This window comes from Phalangium opilio, unplaced genomic scaffold (assembly GCF_054372755.1).
Source record: "Phalangium opilio isolate 3A_F unplaced genomic scaffold, DU_Popi_V2 ptg000009l_1, whole genome shotgun sequence".
Lineage (NCBI taxonomy): Eukaryota > Metazoa > Arthropoda > Arachnida > Opiliones > Phalangiidae > Phalangium > Phalangium opilio.
In genome coordinates, this window is record NW_028324146.1 from 7,482,822 (window position 1) to 7,508,010 (window position 25,189).

Below are 25,189 nucleotides of genomic sequence, written 5' to 3' on the forward strand. Positions count from 1 at the left end.
GAGCGGAATTGAAAGCGTGAGGGAAGCCTTCATATGAGCAGTTCCCATATGAGAGGATTTCATAATAGCGGTCCTCATAACAACAGTTCTCTAAATAGCGGTTCCCGAAATGGCAGTTTACCCATTACAGCAATTACCGATACAGCGGTTCTCGTAAACGCGGCGTACCGTTACAGCAGTTCTCTAAAGAGCGGATAAACAGATATGCGAAAAACTATAGTTGTTTATTATGGTGTAAGCTGGCCCAGCTGGGTTATAAGAACTCAAAAAGAACTAGGTCAGATATGGATAATTTGGTTAGGTTAAAGTTGATTATTTCAACTAAATAGTATTAGGTCAGGTGAGGTCAGGTTAGGTTAGGTTAGGTTAGGTTAGTAGGTCACATTAATGATTAAATGATCACGGAAAAGGTAGTATTTGAAACCATTGAATATAACTGTATTGTTAAGACATGCTCGAAACTCAAGACAAACACTGCTATTTCTCAAAATAGCAGCCGCTATTTCTAAAACAGCAGTTTTGAAAAACTAAGCTGTTTTTATGGAATCGCGGTTGCTATTTCGAGAACTGCTCTACAGGGAACTGCTCATATGGGGTACACCCAAAGCGTGAAACCCTTATTGTTGACGGGTGACAGGGATTTTAAAGGGAGCATTAAACCTCCAATTTAAATTAAGGCAATACCATAATCCTCTCTCTCGCTTTAACTATATCGGGCAAACGTAAAACACAATTCAAAATTATTAATCTTACTAGTACAATTAAATGCAATGCTTAAACTTACTATTATAATTCCCATCCTTTTAAAGTACAAAAACGAAAAATATCACCTCACCACAATTCTCTCACATTCACTCTCCCTTCAATGACAAAGGAAAAATTTATGCTGCCAAAGGCATAAAATAACCATTTCTTCGGCTAGCTCTGATATAACCATTTCTTTGGGTAACTCTGACCACATTCCAAACTACTACTACCACCAAAAGTATATAGATCTATAAAAACAAAAAGTACAGTTCATAGGTTCTTCCTCGCGCCGTGTAATATGAGAATCCCCGCTTCATTTCAAAATAGTGCCGACCCCCCTCCGCGTATGATTACATTCACGACCGTAGCACAGGTACATGCGTAAAAAGGCTCTCACAAAGTAGAGCCAAGAAAACTTGGTCATCTAGTTAAGCATCGCGTCTGTGGTCATACATAGCCCACTCGATTACGCGCATCACGACGCTGCGCTGCTCGCGCTATAGCGCTATAGCGCGAGCAGCGCAGCGTCCGGGACCGGGAGCGCGGATCGAATGGGCTATGGGTCATAATATCGGGTTCTTGGCTCTTGCATTTGTTTTTACAGTGAGTCCGGTAACGGTTTCTACAATCTTTTGACATAATAAGACAATTAATAAAGCAAATAATGCCACGGAAGAAAAGCCAAGCGCAATTGGATGCAATAACTTCCAAAAACCAGCAAACTCAGTGTAACTTTTATGTAGTATTTAAAGAAGATGTTGGTGTACAAACGTATGAAACCAGCGCCAGTGAGTTAAAGAGCAAAGGCTTAGTGAAAGTTAGCGCTGAAATCCAGACAGACTTTGGTTTAAACATAAGAAATGTTGAAACTCAAACGGAGATTTTTGGATTTAACGTACCATCTCAGAAATGGGAAGAAATAAATTGCTTTAATAGTTTAAACCTAGTTGAAAATAGTCGTAAACGAAAGTTATATTTGGATAAAGAGACTTGCACAGCCGATGACAGTTTTGGACCCAAACGAAGACGAGCTCTATCAATTTCAACAGAAGCCACTGCGTTTGATACGACGTTCAATGAATTAGAACTTATTTCTCCAGCCATATTAGCTTTAAAAACATTTACAGAGAGTTTAAGTCAAGGTATGTAAATCCTTTTGTTTACCTCGCAATAATAATAATTGATGAATAATTGGACATATTATATGCTTAGCAGGAGCTTCTATTAGAATTTTAAAAGACCATAATGGACTTGTGGAATACCTTGAGATTTACCAGGAGAATGGGTTACTGGCTGTAGCAAATTATTATGATGCTCCGCGACGCTTGTTGTTTTCTTGTGATGGAACCTTGTCAATATTGACACTTTTCAAAGGTGTAGAACAAATTAAGTACTACAATTTTGAAACTCAAACCCTAAATGTGGAAATAGTCACCAATGCCATGGCGTCACTGGATAAAAAATACGTTTTTTGTACTGGAATAAGGAAGGTATGATGAACTCTAATGTTGTCATTGTTAAATGTGACTTAATACTTAAAAAACAATGGATCTCTCCAATAGGATGAAGCAATGGGGATGGAATGTACCAAAATGCTTCAAAAACATGTTTATCCATTTGAGCGTTATCAAGCTACTGATTGTTTTGTATGGTTTGTACCTCCACCCAATGCTGCTAAAGAAAAAATTCGGGAAAGGCTGTACCAATGTACAAATTGTCGTAGCCTTAACTGGTAAAAGCTTACAATCCACCAAGCTGTGGAGCTTGAATTTGACTTGGGAATAACATAACACATTACTTTCAGGTACATGACGGATTGCAAAAAGAAAAAAGAACAAGTCACCCCGAGATCCAAACTAAAGAGGCAGTCTGTTGATTCACGATGCAGGATTACCATTTTGACTCCCAAGTCCAAGCGAAAAAGGTTGTTGCAAAGTAAACGCAAACGATCATCACTAGTTCGAAAAGTAAAGGATCTAGAAAGCAAACTTATAGCGACCTCCTTGGAACTAAACCAAGAACACGATGGGGAAATGAAAAAAATCGTTGCTGAAATTAACATGAAAGGACGTAACGATTTGGATCAAATATTTAGTGAAGCCATGAAAAAAAACAAGACTATTGGATTGGCATTAAGAAAAGCATGGGAGCTAAACAGTCAACCCTCAACAAAAAATGACTTTTTGAATGATCAGGAAAAATGTAGAAAAGGATCGCAAGGGAACAGATGGAGTCCACTTACTTATAGAATTGCGCTCAGTGTCTATTCTCGTTCACCTGCAGCGTACGAGGCTCTTGCATCATTTGACGTTTTGCAATTACCAAGTACTCACACCTTAAAGGCCAAAGTGAGACAGATTGAAAGTAAGCCAGGAATCGATCTTGTTCACCTCAAGAAGGAATCCAAAAGGTTTGATGAGTTCGTTGGAGATCACCCCGAATATTATAATCCTGTCAAGGAAGGCGCATTGATTTTTGATGAGGTCAAAATCATTGGAAAATTAATGTGGAATTCAACGAATGGTGAATTCATGGGGGCTGCAATGGATCCCAATGAATATGCGTCTTTAGAAGATTTATACAAAGTCAGAAACCTCTCGGAAGTTTTGGAAGCTGAATATGCTCTTCAATATCTTTGGCGCTGCACCACTACATCTTTTGACATTATAGGCCCCTATTTCATGTTTTCGAAGCCAGTCACTCATGCAGCTATAACTAGCACACTGTTGAAGACTGTTTTCGCATTCCATTCTGTAGGGTTGGAGGTAGGAGTTTTCGTTTGCGATGGAGGGAGCAGCAACATTTCTTCCCTAAGACAAAGTTTAGGTATCAGCAAAGCCCTCGAACCTTCTGCGAATGAAGATGGATCATTAAATTTCCGGTTCAGCACAAAAATAAGAAATTGGTGTGTCCAGGAGAGATGGATTTATTGGATGGTGTGCCCAAGCCACCAACTAAAGAATATGATAAATGCCTTAAATCATTCCCAAGATGAAGGAACTAGAGATTTCACAAAACAAGGTGTAAGATTTGGGTGGAAACAAATTGCTGAAATGAAAAAGCGAGAAGATGACAGAAGGGACAGTGGCGAATTGGTTCAGGTCAAGCGTCTTCTGCAATCCCATATTGACCGTGATTCCTGGACGAAACTAAATGTTACCCCAGCTAGAATCTTGCAACAAATGGAAGTGATGGGAGAACTTTACAATTATGCCAATCCAACGTTTGAAGACGTCCCAAATGACAGGGAAAATGTGATGGCTTGCTATGACTTTTTAAAAGCGTGTCATGACATATTTGAAGAAGGCCTGCTCTCTAAGGAACGAGTTTATAGCCTAGAGTCGCCACCCATAAGATCCATGTTAAATGGACTAAAGTATTTTGAAAATTGGGCGATTGAACGAATGACTGATAGTAAGAAAATGACAAATAACCCCAAGTTTCTTGCATGGCAAACATTTGAGCTTCTTCGAATATCTATTTATGGTTTCATTGACTACTTGCAAGATTTCACGACGCGCCATCCTTCAAAATACATTTATCCTCTTCGGTTAAACGGCTCTGCGGTAGAAACTCTATTCAGCCAAATGAAATATGTAACAGCCGGTAAATTAACAAGTTTAAACTATAGCAACGCGCGACGAGCCTTATTGATTAAGGGGTGCACAAAAACCTCTCAAAATGCAGAGGCATCTTACCGCAAAGTTGGCTTGGATATTTGTGAAAAATAGGAATTGAATTTTCGTATCTCCTTTCATTCCCAATGTAGTTGCATTTTCGGAAAACTATACAACTTTATAAAAGTAATAAAGGTTTTAGAAAAGTTTTTAAAAAAATTTCATTGTTCTCGACTTATTATCAGCAATATTTTCTATTTGACATATTTTCAAATTGCATCGTAAGAGTCAAAATAAGATATGTTCTTATTTTGTATTTAACAATCTATTTAGGTATTTTAACTTTTAACATTCAGTTAAAATTATAAAAATAGGAACTAAGGTGTTATAACTTTTAACATTCAATATATGTTCTTATTTTGTATTTAACAATCTATTTAGGTATTTTAACTTTTAACATTCAGTTAAAATTATAATAGGAACTAAGGTGTCATAACATTCAATAAAATTATAAGAACAGGAACTTATATAACCAAACTATATAACAACCATCAAAACGTCAACAACTATACTTGATCTATATACGCTTGGTGACAATTACACATTTTAAAATAGTACCATAAAATTTTAATGGTAACAAAAGTCTTTTAATTGTTTCTTTTTAATATGTCTCCCTGATCTTGATCTCGTTATTTCCCCTACATGTCCTTCGATAGTAAACCCAGAAGTTGATGGCGTTGGGCTTACTATGCCTTTGTTGCTGCACTCGCTTTCCCCTGCTATTAATCTATTTTTTGACGTTTTTTCAGCTTCTATTAATTTGTTTGGCGTAGTTGAATCATTGTTTATGCTGTTAATTTGAGTGTTCTCCGAGAGTAAGTTATCTTCAATGTCTCTTAATTTTCTAGGTGCTCTGAAAGAACTTGACTTGATTGGCCTAGTTGGGCTTATTATTTGAGTGTTGCTGCAGTCTGTGTCTTGATTTGGAAGATCAGGATCCAAGATGTTTTGTTTATGGCAGTTTTCATCTTCATAAGGACTTTTTTGTTTTTGAGACTTATTTTGTTTATCAAATTTTTTTTTGTTTATCACATTTTGTTTGTCTATCACATTTTGTTTGTCTATCACATTTTGTTTGTTTATCACATTTTGTTTGTTTATCTCTTTTTTGTTAATCACCTTTTTTTTCTTAATTACATTTATTTTGCTAATCACATTTTTTTTGCTAATCACATTTTTTTTGTTAATCACAACCTTTTTGTTAATCACAGTTTTTTTCTTAGTCCCATACAGCATACACCGTAAATTTTGCCCTCCTACACCTCGATTACCCCTCCTTTCGTTTCTCCGACGTGTTGCACCTCTTATGAGGTCAGCCAACTTGGCGTGGACCAATTTCCTTTGAAATATTATTCTGAAGTCTTCCAACTGACTAGTTGTAAATCCATGTTCCTGAACTTCAGGAATTTCCGACACTATTGCGTGAAATTGTGCTTTCAAAGATTCATCCTCTCTTATAATTTTTGTGGTCTCCTCTGCAATAGTAAAGGTTTCAAAATCAGGGATATAAAAGCTTACCAAAAGGACTAAAATTACTTACTAATTGTTTTCCCGGGGGTTGGAGTAGTTGACCAATATCTATATAGGTCCACAACCATTTTGCATAAGCGAGATACAAACGGTATCAATGTTGGATGCGCAATAAATAATCCGCCTCTGTTGATCATTCTTATAACTGATGGAATTTCTGAGACTAGTTGTTCAGTATTTCTTATTGATAAAGCAATTCTATACAACAAGTGTGCCTTATCCCTTTGCTTTGCACTTAAAGGTTTTTTGCCCTTTTTAATTTTTTTAAGAATTTGCATCCCTTCTTTGTTAACAGACCAGATCTCTCCCATAACTCCACCAACCAGCCTATTTATTGTATAAAGCCTGTCGGTTTTTAAATGTCTCAATTTAGATGTTTTTGCAGCGATTATGTCTTCCTCGTATTCTATAAATGTTTGGTCATAAGACCGCTTTTGTGGTAGAACATCATTGATTTGTTTGTCACTGGCCTTAAGATCAATGAACCGCCAACCCACCCACTGAATAACATTTAGTAATTCACTTTCACATTCGTCATCACATAAGATTACTGGATCTGTTCCAGTTTCAGAAAAGACTAAATTGTGAACCCACTTGCACCATGAATATAAAAAAGCCGAATAACCTCCGCGATCTCCTTCATGTTTTGAATAGAGTAAATTATATTGTATATTCATATTTTCTACAGTTCCCTTTAAAGAGCCAGAATCCTTCATAAACATAATCTGTTTTTTCCTCTTTTCCGACGGGTCCGTTGTAAAAAAATCATTATTTTCAAAGTCTTTTAAAATTAAGTCGACAGATACGTCGTTTTCCATTTTTGACTGTTATATTCTAGCAGAAACGATAGCAGACGCTACTAGACTAGTACAAAGAATTAACGTTTGGGGCGTCAGCGTGATGTACTATTTTCAGAAAAAAAATCGATAAACCTATGACGTCAAAAACCGCTTCTCCGATTGGTTAGTTCGTGTTGGGGTTGAGAGGAGGACCGTTAGCTTCTCAGTTTACATGCCGTCTACAGCCAAAGGCAGGGAATTGCTCATGAACTGTACTTTTTGTTTTTATAGATCTATATACTTTTGCTACCACCACCACCACACCCACCACAGGCTCGCGGGACAAACTAATAGCCTCATCGTATATCAATGTACGATGTGGCTAAAAACCAAAAGAATGGTTTACATTCGGCTTAGTATATTATCAGGAATGTATGGAGGGGTTGGAATGGCTAATGTCAAATCCTAATCGGTGTGAAATGTTCTTGGAAACAACTGTGGCTTAATTTACGCTAGTGACGTCATGGCCTGACGTAAAAATCAAATTTACCACTTAAAACATTTTTATTCATTCATTGGCTGCCAAAAAAACTTGTTTGCTATAATTCTCCACCCTCTACCCTAGGTCCTCTGCCTAGGCTTACAGAATCGAATATGAACGCGAACGGCGGCGAATCAGCGCATTTAAAATCTAAAAGGTCACTTCTGCCATGCCTTTTTTAACGAGTCATGACATTTTCCGCCTTCGGTAGACAGCTAAACAGACGTAGGGGGAGGAGCTACACTTCTCAATTTTAAAAAAAAAATTTAAAAGGACTCGCCTTATGTTTCCACCATCAAGGGTACAACGAGAGCCCCTTAGCTTTTCCAGCCCCTCCATGCAATCCTGATATTATTGTAATGGCCCTAATTGTGTTAGATGAAACTATTAAAGCTTTGCTTGTAAACCAGATCTTCGCTGTCGAATAAATGTTTCTTCAGATCGTCATGTTTTTCCCTGCCCTTGGTCCGAATTCCCATTCGACTTCCACACCAATCGTGGCTTTCCGAAAGCTGAAAGTAGCGTCAAAAGACGGCACTTTGTGGAAGTGTTTATTGCTAATTTTTCTCCGATATCAAGGGAATAACTTATATGAATATAAAAGAATGGTGAAAAAGGCCATAATCAGTAACATATTCTTTAATATTATTGTAAAATGATGCTTAAAAAGATATATTTATATTGAAATAAGGGTAAATAAACATTTTACAGTAAATTGTTGAGATATTAATGAATATGGCGCAACTTTTCAAATTTCCCGCTAACAACGTCACGTGATACGTGACGTCATCAATTCCCTGTTCCCGGGACGGCCCTATAACGCCAAAAATTTTACCCCGCCACCCCCAAAGGGGGAAGGAAGGGCGGTTAAATTTTTGGAGTTATAGGGCCGTCCTTACTCTCACCGTGTTTGGAAATTTATAAGAGTTTTAGCTCATATTTAATTTGAAGTATTTTAATGATTAATTTAAATGTCATTTTATTCAAAATGAATTTCTAATCTATTTTCTTTAAAAGATAATAAAACTAATAAGTTATTTCACGGACTGATGTCTGGAATTGAAACTTATTGCGTCAGTTTTAAAAGATTATTTAAAATAGTAGTACTTCATAATAGCTTATTGACCATGTAAACTCCCCTCTAATGCCTCGATTCATCTAAATCACGATATATTTCGTAGGTCAAGAATGGAATAGAGAAATTTATAACACTAAATGTACGTAAAAAATTTTATTACCGTTTAAAATAAAATTTTTAAATTTTTTCCAAAAACTATAAACCAAATAGACCTAATAAAATGTAAGATTAAACAATTATATTTGAAAACGTTGAATTTAAACTAAAACCAAAATAAGTAACTATTGTTTTTTTTATGCGCTCTTCTTTTCCTTCGGATATGTTATTAATTTAGGCCATACACCACTGGAAGCGATGGTTGTGCCATGCTTTCAAATCATGGTCTTCTTCGAGGGCCAACATAATGTGCCGAGGAGTGATGCGGCCTTTCTTCTCCTCGCGAGCTTTCGCAGAGGAAATTTCCATTATTTCAGAGCCGCGGTCAAGGCTACAACCGCGTCTTTTCGGTAACTGAAAGCGTAGCTGCCATCTTGTTGTCTACGTTTCACGCGTGGAACTGGCAGGATCAGTTCGGCACGACTCGAAACTGTTTGTCGTGGGTGCCTACTTTTCTTCACAATTGCTATAAATAAAAACATCACTTTTGTAGTCATTTGTAGTTGATAAGCAAATTTTAGACCTCTTCTTCATGCACAGTCACAGTTCATTTCCGAGTAAACATTCAAGTTAAAATGAGAAACGTTAATTTCAACTTTCAAACAAATTCCTTGAAAATACGCCCCATTAAATTATCACACGTGCTATCTTTATTTTCAAGCCACGATTGACCCGAGAAGATCAAATGACGCATAAAATTATCAAGAATTAAAGTATGTTCTATTCTTAGACGTGCCAGTCTGTTAGAACCTGGGTCTTAACAACTACGTGAGTGGCGTGCATGAGGAGAGGTTAACTAGGATTCTAGCCTATCAAGGTCAATAGAAACTTCAAAGTGATCAATGTAAGGCGGGCGATTGGAAGAGAAACCCCAAAGATCTGTATTTCAAATACAGTTTCTTTTCTGTGGAAATAAGACGGTATAGCCCAGATTATTCTACATATTTACCATGGTCAATCGATCTTGGAATTTCCGGTTTATCGACTTTCCTCTTCCTAATTGTAACATTGCGCATATCCTTCGGTCCTGTTTTAGTGCGAGCCATTACTCAATATCACCAGTGCTGACTATGGATAAGAGACTTGAAATCTGATTTGCATATTTCGTTCGAAAAACTTTGCCTTTTATATCGTTTAACCAAGAGAGATTATATGGAAGAAGTCAAGAATACCGTCGTTCACGTGATTCATAGCTTAAAATAATTATTCCAAAAAACAAATAAAAAATAATATAAAAAATTCCAAAATAAAAAACTTTTTAATTTCAATAGTCGTTACAAAGCATATTACATTATTGTTATTGGAGTGAGAATCAAGCTTTCCTTTAAATTGCACTGCATTGCAGTTTGGTCTCCCTAAATATTAATCCATGGTGGCAGATTGTTAGTCAATTATTGTCATAGGTCAGTGCAATAACTTTTAACCTAAATGTTTAGGTGTACGCCATCTGTTTCGTGATCCTTCAAATACCAGACTATTTTTTCCACATTTTTTAGGGTTAGTTTACTGTTTCACGATAACGTGACTCGGGAATGGAAGTTCATTAAGGTAAGCCCTATTTTATTAGTAATTTATGCTAAATAAAGTATAACTTTGTATTTTAATAATTCATTGGACACTTTACAAACTTTACATACTGAGGTGTGCGGTTAACCGTTTCAATTGAACTAGGCTTAACTATTTGCGAATATTAGGCTTAAATATTCGCGAATACTAGGCTTAAATATTCGCGAATACTAGGCTTAACTGTTCGCGAATACTAGGCTTAACTGTTCGCGAATACTAGGCTTAACTGTTCGCGAATACTAGGCTTAACTGTTCGCGAATACTAGGCTTAACTGTTCGCGAATACTAGGCTTAACTGTTCGCGAATACTAGGCTTAACTGTTCGCGAATACTAGGCTTAACTGTTCGCGAATACTAGGCTTAACTGTTCGCGAATACTAGGCTTAACTGTTCGCGAATACTAGGCTTAACTATTCGCGAATACTAGGCTTAACTGTTCGCGAATACTAGGCTTAACTATTCGCGAATACTAGGTTTAACTATTCGCGAATACTAGGTTTAACTGTTCGCGAATACTAGGTTTAACTGTTCGCGAATACTTGGTTTAACTATTCGCGAATACTTGGTTTAACTATTCGCGAATACTTGGTTTAACAATTCCCGATTAATTGGTTAGTTAAAAATTTACCAAGGCCTAACTGTTCGGTATTCGATTTGGAATATACTATTGGATTCGGTATTTGATAAAGAAAATTTTTTGGTATTCGGTATCTGGTTCAATACCCAAAAAAAGGTATTCGCACACCCCACAATGTATATCGTTGTTACAGGCGTCAACTTTGGTCATCAAATAACTCGAAGAAAGCGGTGATGAGTAGAGTTTCTCGACCGCAGCCTCACCATGCATCGCAAGTGTGCGCAACAGTCAGGTTAGGCGGCGAGGAGCTTAATTGCCACTATGAAACCAAAATTTGCATTAAGTTCTAAGGGAGATGATAGGTATTTTGGCCAGACCCTCTGTGCTACTGATCCAAACTACCTGAAATTTTAATGAGATTTGTGTTTTGACGTGTTTTCATATACTAAAATGGATTTATAATAATCTTAAAGTCGTGGTTTAAATTAAAAGAGTTTGCTTTATTAGCGCGTCAAACAAATGTTACATTCGAGGTTGTTACTAGAGTGTGGTTAACTTATTGCATTTACAGTTTCTTTATATATCGTTAAAAGGGAAGCATAAAAAACTAATGTCGATATCATATACAAAAAAATCATATTCATTTTTTGGCCAACTAAAATTATAACTTAACATAAAATTATTCTACACTGCCCGCCGATGAGTGAAGCTCATCCATATTCTAACTATTTTTGTTATTTACATATGACTAATTTATCTCCAAGGGATAGAGTAGTTGAAGAGGGCGACGCAGGCGTTGACCACCATTTACTCTAACCATACATGATCGAATGTTGTTGTCTCTCCCCTTGAATGTTTCTTCGATTACTCCCATTTTCCAGGATAGTCTTGGGGTTTTGTCCTCATGTACGAGGACTACGTCTCCGATCTTTAGGATAGTTTCCCTCCTTGGCTGGTTCACATGGTGCGCTGAGCGAAGTTCGAACAAATACTCCGATTTCCATCTTGCCCAATAGCGGTCGAGGAGATTTTGGCGATAACGCAGTCTTTTCATCAAGTGTTGTCTAGTAGTAGGAATCGGCTCTGAGATCGGGAACGTTCTGGAGGGTAAGGCCATGAGTCTCTGTCCAATGAGAAAGTGTCCAGGGGTCAAGGGAGATGGTTCACCAGGCTCGTTATATACGAAGGAAATAGGCCTGGAATTGACGATCGCCTCTACTTCCATGAGTGTTGTCTCCAGCTCTTCGTATCCCAAAGTGGCTCGCCCCAGGATTCTTTTCAAGCAGCCTTTCGTTGTGCGTACTAAACGTTCCCAGAAGCCTCCGTGCCATGCCGCTCTTTCTGTTATGTATTTCCAAGTAATACCCTTGTTGCCAATGAACTCCTTCACTTCCGGACTTCTTAGTTTTTGCCATAATTCCTGGACATCTCGGTCAGCTCGCTTGAAAGTACGTGCATTATCGGAGTACATAATTTTGGGTATACCGCGTCTTGCTATGAATCTACTGAACGCAAGTAGAAACTTCTCCGTGGAAAGGTTGGTGACCAGCTCTAGATGTAGGGCCCTCGTAACAGCACAGGTGAAAAGGGTGATGTATGTCTTCTCCAGTTTCTTTCCGTTTCGAACGTATAAAGGTCCGGCGAAATCAACGCCAGAGGTTTCAAATGGTGGAGTCTCGGTTATCCTGTCGGCTGGAAGTGGTGCTGCTTGCATTTGGCCTGCCTGGACGTTGAATTGTTTACAGAAAACACATCTCTTAATTATTGATTTGACTTCCTGGCGTCCACGAGGTATCCAAAATCGTTCTCTGATGTCCGAGATAGTTAAACTGAGTCCCGCGTGTCCGTTCCGTTCATGATAATGCATCACTAATAACTTCGTTAAGTGATTATCCTTTGACAACACCCAGGGATGTTTTTCTCGATACGTGAATGCCCCTTTGTCCAACCTTCCTCCTACGCATATAAGTCCATTTTCGTCTAGTAGTGGATTGAGGTCACGTATTTTAGAGTTCTCTTGTAGTGATTGTCCATTCTTCAGCAGCTGAATTTCCTTGCCGAAGTCTTCGCTTTGGGCTTGTTGTACCCAGGTCATCTCCGCTTTGTTGAGTTCCTCGGCCGAGAGAGCTCCTTGAATTCTGTCAGTTTTCGCCTTTCGACAGTTTGTAACGAATCTCCAGACCCATGCTGATATCCTTAAAATCCTTCGGTAGGAGCTACACGTTTTTAGATCTAGTAGGGTTTCTCTTGGCGATACGATACAGGATCCTTGTGCTACGTCCTGGTATTTCGTTCGTTTTTCTGTCTTGATTGTGATGTTGCAAGGAGTTTCAACAGTCGGCTTCGGCCATAATTTTTCTTCTTGTCTGAGCCAATCCGGTCCATGCCACCAAATACTGCTGCTTGCCAAGGTATCAATATTCGCTCCTCGTGTTGGAAGGTCAGCGGGATTTTCTCTTCCTCTAACGTGGCCCCACATTCTTGGTTCCGTAAGCGATTGCACTTCCGTCACTCTATTTGAGATGAATGGTTTCCACTGCACGGCAGAACCCTTGATCCAGTGCAACGCAATAGAAGAGTCTGTCCATAATCTGATGTCATTGAGTTTCTTTAGGAAATTCGGTTTGAGGTAAGTGACCAATCGTGCCGCCAGGATTGCACCCATCAATTCCAGTCGTGGAAGTGTTAGTCGTTTTAGGGGTGCGACCTTTGATTTGGAAGCCACCAGAGATACTCCAATTTTCCCTTCTGTGGTGGTATAACGGACATATGCTACGGTGGCATAGGCCTTCTCGCTAGCGTCGCAGAAGATGTGCAGATCTACTTTATCCAATTCAGTCTCTGGGTGACCTCCGAAATAATGACGTGAAATTGAAATCAGATTCAGGCTTGGTAACTCGTCTCGCCATTGTTCGAATTGATTGGCCATGGCTTCGGGTAAGGCATCATCCCAGTTTAATCCAAGCTCCCATATTCGTTGAAAGAGCATTTTTACGGTAATTATGAAAGGCGTTAGAAATCCAATGGGATCGAATATCCGTGCGACAGCTTGAAGTACACTCCGTTTGGTCGTTGTGCAGTTCGCAAGGTATGGCAAGAGGCTTGTCAAGTCGAAGACCCAGCTGTCAGTTTCAGAGTTCCAGATCAGGCCAAGAACCTTTTCATGAGAAATGGTGTCTTTGCATTGGATTCGTTTGCTATCGTCATGAATGTCTTGCTCGTGATTCCATTGAGTTTGGAGCTCCATGTCGTTAGTCCTCCATTTTCTTAGCTTCATTCCGGCTGACTTGAGTATTGCATTTGAATCATGGTAGATGGTCTCCACCTGAGCTCTTCCGTCGCCTCCAGACACAAAATCATCAACGTAGATATCTCTTCGTAGACGTGCGCAGATATCTTCATGCTCCTCCTTATGCTGATCAAGGTGATATCCAATTGTGGCCGATAGCAGGAAAGGACTGGACTTAACCCCAAAGGGTACTCTTGTGATTCTGTAGGTCTTCAGTTTTTCAGTCGGACTGGGATCGTTGCACCAAAGAAAGCGTACGCAGTCTCGATCGGCAGGCTTTAGTGATATCTGTAGAAACGCCTTCTCGATGTCTGATGTAAAGGCAATCGTATGTGTCCGGAAGCGAATTAGGACATCCAAGACTTCAGGGTTTAAGTTCGGACCTTGTCTTAAACAATCGTTCAATGACGGTACTCCATTTTCGTGACTTGAGGCATCGTTGACAATTCGGAGTTTTGTTGTTGTGGCTTGCGATCGGAAGACTCCATGGTAAGGTAAGTAGTACTTAGGGTTTCCATAATCTTCTTCTAACTCTGGAACTTCTTCTATGATCCCAAGTCTCTCTTGCTCTTGAATGACCTCTCGGAACTGGGCAAACAAAAAAGGATCCTTGCAAAACCTCTTTCTTAGGTTTTCAGTGCGACATCTTGCCAAGTTGTAATTTGATCCGAGTGCGTGTTTATCTTCTGTCCATGGCAGTGCTACTTCGTAACGGTTATCCTTGTAGGTGATTGACTTCCGGAATTCTTCAAGCGTTTCTTGATCTGTCGCCGACCTTCCTTGGTTCTCCGTAATCCCCATAGAATCAAGACTCCAGAATGCCTTTATCGTCTCCGCTATTTCCTTCTCCATGTCTGGATTTGTGTTTGTGGCAATCATGTTTACTCCAATGGATAGTGAAGATACGTTAGTTGGTCCTTGTAGAGCCCAGCCGAATTTGGTTTCTAGTGCAACGAGAGAAGCTCCCAATCTCACGGTTTTCCCAATCACCACCGTCCAATAGTAGTCAGAACCAAGAAGGATTCCTGGAGGCCCCTTTACAGCTTCCGGGTCTTGTTGATCGTCTGCTATTTGCAATCCTCTCTGGCGTAACGTTTTAGTAACTTCCTCTCCAGGAACCGATATCATGGCACTACAGATGCTCTTAGTTTCTAGGGCTTCTATTTCTATCTTCTTACCAAGTACCATGGGATTTTCCAAAATAACCTTCACTCTTCGTTGTCGTACTCTCTCCGGGTTTGCATTATTGAAGGCGAAGATATCCAGATTTTCGTATCCAATTTCATGTAGTTCAAGTTCTCTCGAAAGATCTTCACATATGAACGTTCGATGGGATCCGCTATCCATTATGCAACGGACTCGTTTGGTGCTACTTCCGCCATTAGAAACGTGTACTTGTGCCGTTTGTAGTAATATAGTCTTCCCACTAGGACTTGGCGTGATGGCTGTAGCTGTTAATATTGCTGAAGTTCCTTGATCCTTTTTGGTATGTTCCTTGTCTTCCATAGTCTTCCCTTGTACCAGTGTCTTCGACTCTGATTCGCATAAGGCTGAATGGTGTTTCCTCCCGCAGTGTTTACATGAAAGTTTATTTCGACTTCTACAGACTCGAGCGTTATGGTAAGGCTTTGTGCAGAGGAAACATCGTCCTTCTCTGTGGATGACATCCCGTTTTTCCTTGACTGATAGAGATTGGCAACCTTCTGACTCGTGATCTGCGGTCTTGCAGAATACGCAAGTGACTGGTTCTGCTCCGACCCCCAATGCTGAGGCTGATACCGGTCTTTTCCGTGACGTATTACCGTAGTTCTTTGCTCCGTTGTAATGTTGCCTTGTAATTTCTCGATCCTCCGATGTCCGACTTCCACTTGCGCTAGACGGTTCCACTGAATTTATGGCAGACATACGTTCTCGACTTCGGACTTCTTGACAAAGAAACTGCAATAATTCTGAGACCTTCCAATCTTCTTGTTTAGTTGTGCGTGTGAACTCCAATGATAATTCATGAGGCAGTCTTCCAAGAATTACTGGACAGAGGAATTTGCTGTAGTCGTCTGTATCAAGGTTCAACGCCTTGAGGCTCCGTACTTCTACTTCGCATGCATCGTGGAGTTCCCGTAGACCTGTTGTATCCGTAGACCGTTTGACTTCAGGTATGCTCATCAACTTCCTGATGTGCGTGTGTGTGATTGCCTCCGTATTCCCAAATCTTTTCACCAAAATATCGATGGCTTCATCGTAATTTTCGTCCGTGACCGCCAATCCTGCGATCGCTTGTGCTGCTAAACCTTCCAGATATGATTTTAGGTAGGTAAACTTGGCTACCTTTGGCATGTCAGGGTTATCGTGTACTGCATTGCTGTACTGGCTCCAAAATGTCCTCCAAAGAGTAATGTCTCCCTTGAAATTCTTGATTACGTATTTGGGTAATTTCACTGTTGCTTGACCTTGATTTATATTTCCTCCCAGATTTAAAGAGTTTACTGACCCCGTTGGCGTATTGCTTGCTGCTGTCTGACCTCCGGCTCCCATTTGAGATATACGATAAGTAGCCTTCTCTGCCCATTCGGTTAGTGCATCGTGATAATCTCCCGTTAATTGATCCTCCTTGTCTAATTCTTTAACATCAGTAATTTCGTTGAATACTTCGTCGTTGAGCTTCAGCAGGATTTCTTCCTTTTTGCTCAGCTGTCGGATAAGTACTGACAAATGCTCGGTGTCAGTAACTGTAGCCATCAACTCCGACTCTATTGCCTTCATGACTTGCGTCGCTTGCGCTTTCACGTTACCGCGTTTTCTCCGTAACTTTTCTAATTTGTCCGCCATCCCGAATACTTTTCGCGTAATTTAAACTCTAAATCGTGTATTTAAACTTTTAACTTCGTCTCCGATACTCTCAAATTAACTCCCGGATTTTCGGCACCATATAATAATCTTAAAGTCGTGGTTTAAATTAAAAGAGTTTGCTTTATTAGCGCGTCAAACAAATGTTACATTCGAGGTTGTTACTAGAGTGTGGTTAACTTATTGCATTTACAGTTTCTTTATATATCGTTAAAAGGGAAGCATAAAAAACTAATGTCGATATCATATACAAAAAAATCATATTCATTTTTTGGCCAACTAAAATTATAACTTAACATAAAATTATTCTACAGGATTCGATATTTTTGAATAGATAATTTTATGAAAACGATTTACAATTTTCTTGTGTAAAGGTGTCTCAGTGCAGTGTAGAAGATCCACTGGTTATTTTGTAGCATCCATATCTGGATCAGTTAAATGAGATACAAAGGCTAACTAAGGGCGAAAGTTGCCGCCGTTTATGGCGCGAATTGGTACAGGGCGAAAAAGTTCCATTATAATTGACTAGGCAGATTGGCCCAGAAAATAATTATTGATATTCAATTATTTGATTTTCATTGAAACGTTTCAGCTTCGAAAGCATCCAGGTCTCCTCATACTTTCCCACCCTGACCTCGCTTAGTCCTCTTTTCCCAAGTGACATAGTAGCATTAAGTAGGATATGAACTTCCCATTGAATTTTTGCTAAATACCCATTGGCTCGCCCACATTACCCTCAAGGCTTGATTTCTTCTTTAATTTAAGCTGGTCTTCATTGACAAAAAATATCAAATTGAGTTTAATGGATATCAATTTTAATCGGAAATTAACATACATTAATTTTAAACGTTGGGTGCGTTTCTTACTTATTGCTTCAATGCCACTTATGTCTATCCGTAAACGATTGGGGAATGGCCAATTAGATTAAAGCGAGGAGAGATGGCTTCATTTAATTTTCCATTACATTCGACGTAGCATCCCAAACGAAAAATTATTATTATCCGATAGGATTTTCTAAATTTCTAATTAATTTAGGCTTAAAGATCGTGATTCCGTGTTTCCCGTACAAATTTAAAATAGAAGATATATTGCGATTTCAAAGCATTAATATGTACATGTGTTAACGCGGAGAACACAGACCAATAGGAATGGAAAACTAGCTTAATCAGATCGTAAAATGGCAACTTCTATTTTTGAAAAGTGTATCCGATTACAGGACAATCCAATCTTGGCGAAACAATTATACGCTTTTCAACTGCAATTTTATTTATCGTTTTAAAATTTTAAATGAGACTATCAAAACTTGCTGAGGTTAACTAAGTGAAATAGCACGAATCTATTTATTGATTCATGGTAATAGCATGTGGCGCTGTCGGTTAGCTGTGGCAAACAGGGCAAGACTCCAAAACCCAAACCTCTTAAAGGAACAATTTGAAAAATAGCCGCTGGTTTAGGGTGAATATTCCTTCAGAGATGAAGCTTATAGTATAGTTATTTTTTCTTTCACTAATTCGCGACGGAGGGTCAAGAGTCAGGGGAAAGTTTTATCATAAGATCCACATTAGAAAATGCTATTGGTAACTCACGCCTGACATCTGGGTTGCATTTAAAATTTCGTTCATTTAAGTATACCTTTGTCAGAGCGGTTTGGTACATCAATTATTATTCTTGATTTTTAGCCACATATTATGGCGAGCCAAAGCGGACAAAATTCGAAATTCGCTCTCCCTCCTTAGATATTTCGCGCTCTCCCTCCTTATAATACCCTCGCTCCCTCTCTTTAAACCTCGCACCCTCCATTCAAAACCTTCCCTCTCTTTCAAAACCTCGCTCCCTCCCTTCAAAACCTTCCCTCTCTTTAAACCTCGCTCCCTCCCTTCAAAACCTTCCCTCTCTTTCTAAACCTCGCTCTCCCTCCTTATAATACCCTCGCTCCCTCCTTATAATACCCTCGCTCCCTCTCTTTAAACCTCGCTCTCTCCCTGCAAAACCTTCCCTCTCTTTCTAAAACTCGCTCCCTCTCTTTAAACCCTGCTCCCTCCCTTCAAAACCTTCCCTCTCTTTCTAAACCTCGCTCTACCTCCTTATAATACCCTCGCTCCCTCTCTTTAAACCTCACTCCCTCTCCTTATAAAAGCCTCGCTCCCTCTCCTTATAAAAGCCTCGCTCTCCTTCCTTATAATACCCTCGCTCCCTCTCCATATAAAAGCCTCGCTCCCTCTCCTTATAAAAGCCTCGCTCTCCCTCCTTATAATACCCTCGCTCCCTCTCCATATAAAAGCCTCGCTCCCTCTCCTTATAAAAGCCTCGCTCTCCCTCCTTATAATACCCTCGCTCCCTCTCCTTATAAAAGCTTCGCTCCCTCTCCTTATAAAAGCTTCGCTTCCTCTCTTTATAAAAGCCTCGATCCTCCTCTTCATAATAGACTCGCTCCCCCTCTTTATAATAGACTCGCTCCCCGTCTATACAATAGCCGCGCTCTCTCCTAAGAAAAAACGGTCGCTCTCTCCCCTCAAGATAGCGTCCGGGCTTGCTTGTTTTCTATCGGTGCCTTCCACAGTACATTTTTTTGTTGGGATGCGCTATTTTGCAAAGCCATACAGTTGCGGTGAAGATTTTCAAACAGCTCGTGCTACTTTGCAGACCGTAGTTCAGGAGACTCATATGCAGACTCTGTATAGGTTGGAATTATATACAAATTATTACGGATAATTACAGATAATTATAAAATAAAGTGCAAAATAAACTAAAATCTTATTATCCATATTTTTTTCATGTAATACCATGCCAATTTTCTGGGTAATTTTAAAATAAAGTGACGTAGCTTATGGTTAAAAAGACAAAGCTCTGGTGCTTAACTATGCAAACGTTAGCTCACACGATTGTCAGATATTGAAGAGGTAATTTCGGTATTTACTCGGGTACAAGCATGCTTGTTGTAGTGTTTTTCGACAGTCATTTAGGCGGTCCAAAACAGTCCGAAAATTAGTGAGTGCACTTTTCGGCAAATTGCAAAATGAATTAATTAATCTTTATTAACAAATTTATTCTAATATCAATTTTGTCTGTAAGTTGTACTCAAGCATTTATTGTGCAACTTTAGAAATAATTGCTTTAGTGTTATGAATTTAATTCACTTTAAGGTATGTTTCCATTTCTCCCCATCTCAGATTTAATAATCGGATTTTTTCTCCCAATTTTTAAGATTTCCATTTCTCCCAATCGGATTATTTCTCCCAATTTTTCAGACTCCCATTTTCCCCAAAATCACGTTCCTCCCAAAGCTCTTAGATACAGAATTTAGTAAGGTGGAATTGATTAGGTTCGTTGCAGTTGCAATTGATTACATTAGGTTAGGTTTGGTTGGAATTGATTAAATTTAAAAAGGTTGGATTTGGTTGTCATTGATTAAATTTAAAAAGGTTGGATTTGGTTGTCATTGATTAAATTTGGCTTGGTTACGTTTAATTGGAATTGATTAAATTACGTTAGGTTTGGTTGTATTATAGTTAATAAGGTTAATTAATTAATTTAGTTTGGAATTGAAAAAATAGGTTAGGTTAGGCCGCTTTCTTATTGGAAATGTTTTCTATACGTTTTTAACTATATTTGGAAAGTCTTTATTTTGGTCGAATACATCTTCTTTAGCAAAATACTGCTTCTTTTATAGGGCAGGTTTCGTTAGGTTGGAATTGAAACAATTAATAATGTTGCGCTCACTCAAAAACCAAATTTTTAGGAATTTTGGGAAAAATAACTATTGGTTTTAAACTTTGAAACTTTGGACGACAATTTAGAAACCTTCATTTCACGTCTCTGTAAATTTTCAAGATATTTGAACCGTTGAATCCGAAGAAAACACTTTCAATAAGGGCCGAGCCAACTACTTTATGTCTAATGTTAAAGTCCCATAGAGCAGATCATTTTGGCGGGCCGTATCCTAAAAAACTTAATTTACCGGTATATTTCCGTTACATTTTTCCCCAAAATTTTCAAATACCGACGAAAAGGTAACTAAACATAGTTGGATATAAAAAGATTCTACGAGTACGAAGAAAAAACCTGTGTATTACCATAAGTTAATTATCCTCCTCTAAGTACACAAATGCGGGGTTTCGGCTGGGTATCTTCGGCAGGGTAGCTTGACGTCAGAACTTGTATGGCTCTAAGATCGAAAGAGAGAAAATTCTGTCGAGGTGCAGCCACCGAACGGCCGAGACGGTTACTAAATATGTGGAGCTATTCGCAAACGCCACTGAATATAGGGGGTGCTACGGAATTTCAAAATGGCGGACGAGAGAAGGATAGCGCTTGTCGGTGTATAGACAGTTTAGCACTTTTTATCGCGCTTACTCTTAAAATTAGTAGTTTAAAAACTATTTTCATGTAAGTTACATTTATTAGAACATGGAGGAAGTGAAATTTTCGGTTTCTATCGAGTCTATTCTACAATATATTGATTATCAAGGAGAAAGAAAACGGTGCCTTGTAGAGGGAGAAGAAGTTTTGAAAAGTAAACATTTGGTATGTTGTGGAATACAGAAAAGAGAAGAACATAATTTGAAGATTGTCGCACTTTGCTTGAAAACGAGTGATTTAAAAGGCGAACCCCTCGAATTAAATTGTTCATTAAATGTTAAAGGCGACTTCTCGGTTGTTTGCTCTTGCAAATCAGGCCTTCTAGAGAAATGTAAACATTGTGTGGCGTTACTTCTGTTCCTGAGATGATTTAAGCTGCACCGATATAACGCAACAATGGGGCAAAAGGAAAAGTGACGCTAAGTCAATGTATGATCCAGTACCATTAACTGAAATGTGCCACGTGAAAAAAATTGTGGGATTTCATCGGGAGCCGTCAGCTGATGAGAAACAGCATTTCAAACGCAAATTGCTTGAGTGTGCGCCGGACTCTGCAATTTCTTTACACAAGAAAGGTAGAGTACGCAGTACTAACCTAGTCACCAACAAACCCAATCTGCAACCTAATCTAGTCACCACTGAACCCAACCTGCAATCAAATCTAGTCACCACCGAACCCAACCTGCAATCTAACCTAGTCACCTCCGAACCAAACCTACCAATTAGTCTCAATCATGCTTCTGAGCTTGCTATTTCTGAACCTAACCCATCTGTTAATGGGAATTTTAATCAATTTCAGAATGAAGCTAATTTGGATAGCACTTTGGACACAAATAAAGAATCATGTAGGGTTTTGTTGAAGCACGCTTCAGATAAAAATTGTGTAATAGACAGCATTAGTGCACCTCAGATGGAAATAGAAAAGCTGGAACAGCAAAACTTTTACCGCGAAAGAATTGTTATCACTGAAGAAGAAGCTTTAAAAATCGCTATCGAGACTGAAAAGCAGGGTGGTGATGGCTCCGACTGTAAAGAAATTTGGGTACAACTCAGGAGAGTTCGAATTACAGGATCAACCAGCTATGCCTTATTTACGTATAATGGGGATTGGGTGAAAAAAATAACAAATCATTTAAAAAACATTGAGTTCAAGGGAAATAAGTATACAAAATTTGGTCAGGCCAACGAATTAAACGCAATTAGGAAATACCAAGAAGTAACGGGCTCAACTGTTGTATCTATAGGCCTTATTATTAATTATTTATTGCCGTGGCTAGGCTATAGCCCAGATGGAATAGTTTTTGAAGGAGGCATACCAGTAGCCCTAATTGAAGTTAAATGCTCCTTTGAAGCCCAAAATGATTCTCTCGATAAAATATTTGACAGCAAAAAAATTAAATATTTGACTAAAACCAATGGGGTTTATGCCCTAAAAAAGAAACACAAATATTATGGCCAGATTCAACTTGGGATGGCTTTAACCAACTTAAACGTTTGCCATTTCATCGTGTTTGGTCAAAAATTAAATGAAATATTTATCATTCATGTTTATCGTGACTTAGCATTTCTTGACAAGTATTTAATGAAATTAAAAACCGTGTATTTTAAATATTTGCTTCCAAAAATTGCAGTAGAATGATGGAAATAAAAAAGTCCAATTCTTAAATTTTCAATTTAATCTGTTTGAATTTATTTGTTTAATGATATTAGAATCTTTTATCGCTTAATATAGGTCGGGATAAGTTGACGATAGAAGCTCCTATGTCTTTCATTGCATTTAGATATGGTAACATCTCCCATTCAAGCTTTTGGTTAAAAATGGCAAAGATTTTAAAGCGTTGAATCGCTCTCTCAACGTGTACCCTTGCCTTTGCTATCGCTACATTTTGTCGAGCCTCTTGAGCTGTTAATTGTTTCTTCTTCCCAAGGTACGGAGGCCTTATAAGTTCAATCCCTCTGTCGTAACATTCTTGCTCTATGTAAAAGCCTTTGTCTACCATGACCCCATCTACGTAAGGTATTAATCGGTCAAGAATTTTAGTGTCTGACGTGATGAATTTGTCCGAGGCTCTACCACCATAAGCGTCACTGAAAAATGTTAAGTGCCCTGCGGGAGAAACACCAACTAAAAACTTAGCTGTGTTAACTCCCTTGTAGAATGAGTATGTCAACAAACTACACCTCAGACACTTTGGCTTCTCAATAGGTATTTCACTACAGTCTAAAACTACCACCATGTTTTTGAAATTCTCGAAACATTGTGGTATATTTTTCTGTATTTCATCCTTTGATGGCCATTCTACTGTATCTCTCAAAACATCCGCTAACGCTAACACTGCTCCTTGAAAATATCGTCTACAACTAGTTTCGGGAATTTTAAACATAGTTGAGAGCACACTGTATGTCAAATTGAGCTTCATTTTTGTAAGAACCAAAGTTACGAGACCTTCAACGGGCAGTAAGGTTTTCACTGTGATAATGTCTTCCATGCAGTTTACAATTGTTCGAAAACACTCAAAAGATGGAAGACCGCACATCGTATTTAGATCTTTATCAGTCTTAATGAGATTAAGAAGGCTAAATTTCTCTATTGTCAGCGTGTTAACTTGCACAGAAACATCTGCCATTTCACAACTGTCACATTGAACATCAGCTTCCCGTAGAGTGCATTCTCGGATGTGACTTGTTTCTTCTACCTGAATCCCAGCTTCATTTAAATTTTCATTTCTCTTCTTAAAGGGGCTCTTTCTGGGGCTTTTGCGAGGACTTTTCCGGGGAATTTTCCGTTTAATAATTCCATTAACTTCCAATTGACTAACTGGCAAGCATCTGGAGGGTATAACTCCTCTCTTTAATCTTTTTTTCTCACTAGGTAAATCTATGAAAAATATTAATTAATTTAAAATTAAATACCACAACCAAAATAGTACTAACCTGGGAAGAAGTAGTCTGACCGTAGGAAATGTAGGCTACAGACTCGCATCGAATTTGTTATGTTTTTACCGATTTTGAGTTTCATTTGCCACAAAGACCGCTGTTTTTTATCTTTGGGGAAGGCGTGCATACTTAAACCAGGTATACATCTTTTTTTAGATGAATTGCACTGAGGAACAGAGCAATAAACATTGCTTGGTTGAGGCATAATTATTAAATAAATAGCCAATTTGCTAAACCACAACAATTCCCACTAACGTCGTCTGCTAGGTATCCTTCTCTCCCAGGTTCCATAGAATGCCGCAAGGTGGCACCCTATTCAGTGGCGTTTGCGAATATTTTGGGAGAGTTCACTATATAATCACTAGTAGTATTTCTGTTAGTAGTCAAGCTGGCAGGTGAACCTTCCCTCCCGCTATCTCAAAACTTCGTATTTTTATCTCTCGCGTAGGGTATTGGGTGGAAAGTATTTTTCAAACCGAACCCAAAAATTCTTCTCTCTGGCGAGTTCGAAGCAGGTTTCAGGCCTAAAGCGTAGTAAAGAATATGTAGGAAGCGCTAGCTCATACAGCACAATTTTGTATTAATGTTGAGTTGATACATGTTACGGATAGGGTATAGGGTCTTTGTAATGGAATCCAAACAGACACTATTGCCATAGGAAGCATAGCGTTTTGTGTACTTAGAGGAGGATAATTAACTTATGGTATTACCAAAAGTATAAAGATATTAGGAGAAAAAGTACAGTTCGTACAATCTTAATTGCGAGGGTGTAGACACTTCATTTTTTTGTGTAACCCTGAGTTCGAATTTTGCTGAGTTCGCAAGAGATCTTCTGAATACGAGAGAGTTCTATTGAAATCGGAAGAGTTTCTTGCGAGTTCTATTGAATTCCAAAGAGTTTTTCTTGCGAGTTCTATTGAATTCCAAAGAGTTTTTCTTGCGAGTTTTATTGAATTCCAAAGAGTTTCTTGCGAGTTCTATTGAATTCCAAAGAGTTTCTTGCGTGTTCTATTGAATTCCAAAGAGTTTCTTGCGAGTTCTAATCCGCGCCACTTGCGGACGGTCTGAAAACTACTTCCATTGAGTCTAGGGCGCCATACACGGGTTTG

At 38.7% G+C, this 25,189-nt stretch overlaps 5 protein-coding genes across 7 annotated transcripts; 2 read left to right on the forward strand and 3 right to left on the reverse strand.

Annotated features, from left to right (window-relative positions):
* The first annotated feature begins 1,362 nt into the window (after nt 1–1,362).
* On the forward strand, nt 1,363–4,583 carry LOC149713617 (uncharacterized). 2 transcript variants are annotated; one of them, XM_089843907.1, is made up of 3 exons: nt 1,363–1,889; nt 1,960–2,479; nt 2,552–4,583. In XM_089843907.1, exons 2-3 carry the CDS (start codon nt 2,319–2,321, stop codon nt 4,476–4,478), a joined length of 2,088 nt encoding a protein of 695 aa, XP_089700033.1. In that variant the 5' UTR covers nt 1,363–1,889; nt 1,960–2,318; the 3' UTR covers nt 4,479–4,583. The 2 variants fall into 2 exon arrangements, with proteins under 2 accessions (XP_089700033.1, XP_089700034.1); XM_089843908.1 differs by lacking the exon at nt 1,363–1,889 and having other exon boundaries at nt 1,914–2,479.
* A 205-nt stretch (nt 4,584–4,788) lies between these two features.
* On the reverse strand, nt 4,789–6,682 carry LOC149713618 (uncharacterized). The gene is made up of 2 exons (XM_089843909.1): nt 5,965–6,682; nt 4,789–5,899 (listed from the first exon to the last, which is right to left on the reverse strand). Exons 1-2 carry the CDS (start codon nt 6,674–6,676, stop codon nt 4,992–4,994), a joined length of 1,620 nt encoding a protein of 539 aa, XP_089700035.1. The 5' UTR covers nt 6,677–6,682; the 3' UTR covers nt 4,789–4,991.
* A 4,717-nt stretch (nt 6,683–11,399) lies between these two features.
* LOC149713619 (uncharacterized) lies at nt 11,400–16,766 on the reverse strand. The gene has a single exon (XM_089844063.1). The coding sequence runs from the start codon at nt 16,764–16,766 to the stop codon at nt 11,400–11,402; it is 5,367 nt and encodes a 1,788-aa protein (XP_089700189.1).
* A 4,746-nt stretch (nt 16,767–21,512) lies between these two features.
* LOC149713620 (uncharacterized) lies at nt 21,513–22,782 on the forward strand. The gene is made up of 2 exons (XM_089844069.1): nt 21,513–21,718; nt 21,943–22,782. Exons 1-2 carry the CDS (start codon nt 21,647–21,649, stop codon nt 22,780–22,782), a joined length of 912 nt encoding a protein of 303 aa, XP_089700195.1. The 5' UTR covers nt 21,513–21,646.
* A 24-nt stretch (nt 22,783–22,806) lies between these two features.
* On the reverse strand, nt 22,807–24,487 carry LOC149713621 (uncharacterized). 2 transcript variants are annotated; one of them, XM_089843911.1, is made up of 3 exons: nt 24,078–24,487; nt 23,590–24,021; nt 23,429–23,504 (listed from the first exon to the last, which is right to left on the reverse strand). In XM_089843911.1, exons 1-3 carry the CDS (start codon nt 24,283–24,285, stop codon nt 23,473–23,475), a joined length of 672 nt encoding a protein of 223 aa, XP_089700037.1. In that variant the 5' UTR covers nt 24,286–24,487; the 3' UTR covers nt 23,429–23,472. The 2 variants fall into 2 exon arrangements, with proteins under 2 accessions (XP_089700036.1, XP_089700037.1); XM_089843910.1 differs by having other exon boundaries at nt 22,807–24,021.
* Nucleotides 24,488–25,189: the final 702 nt, after the last annotated feature.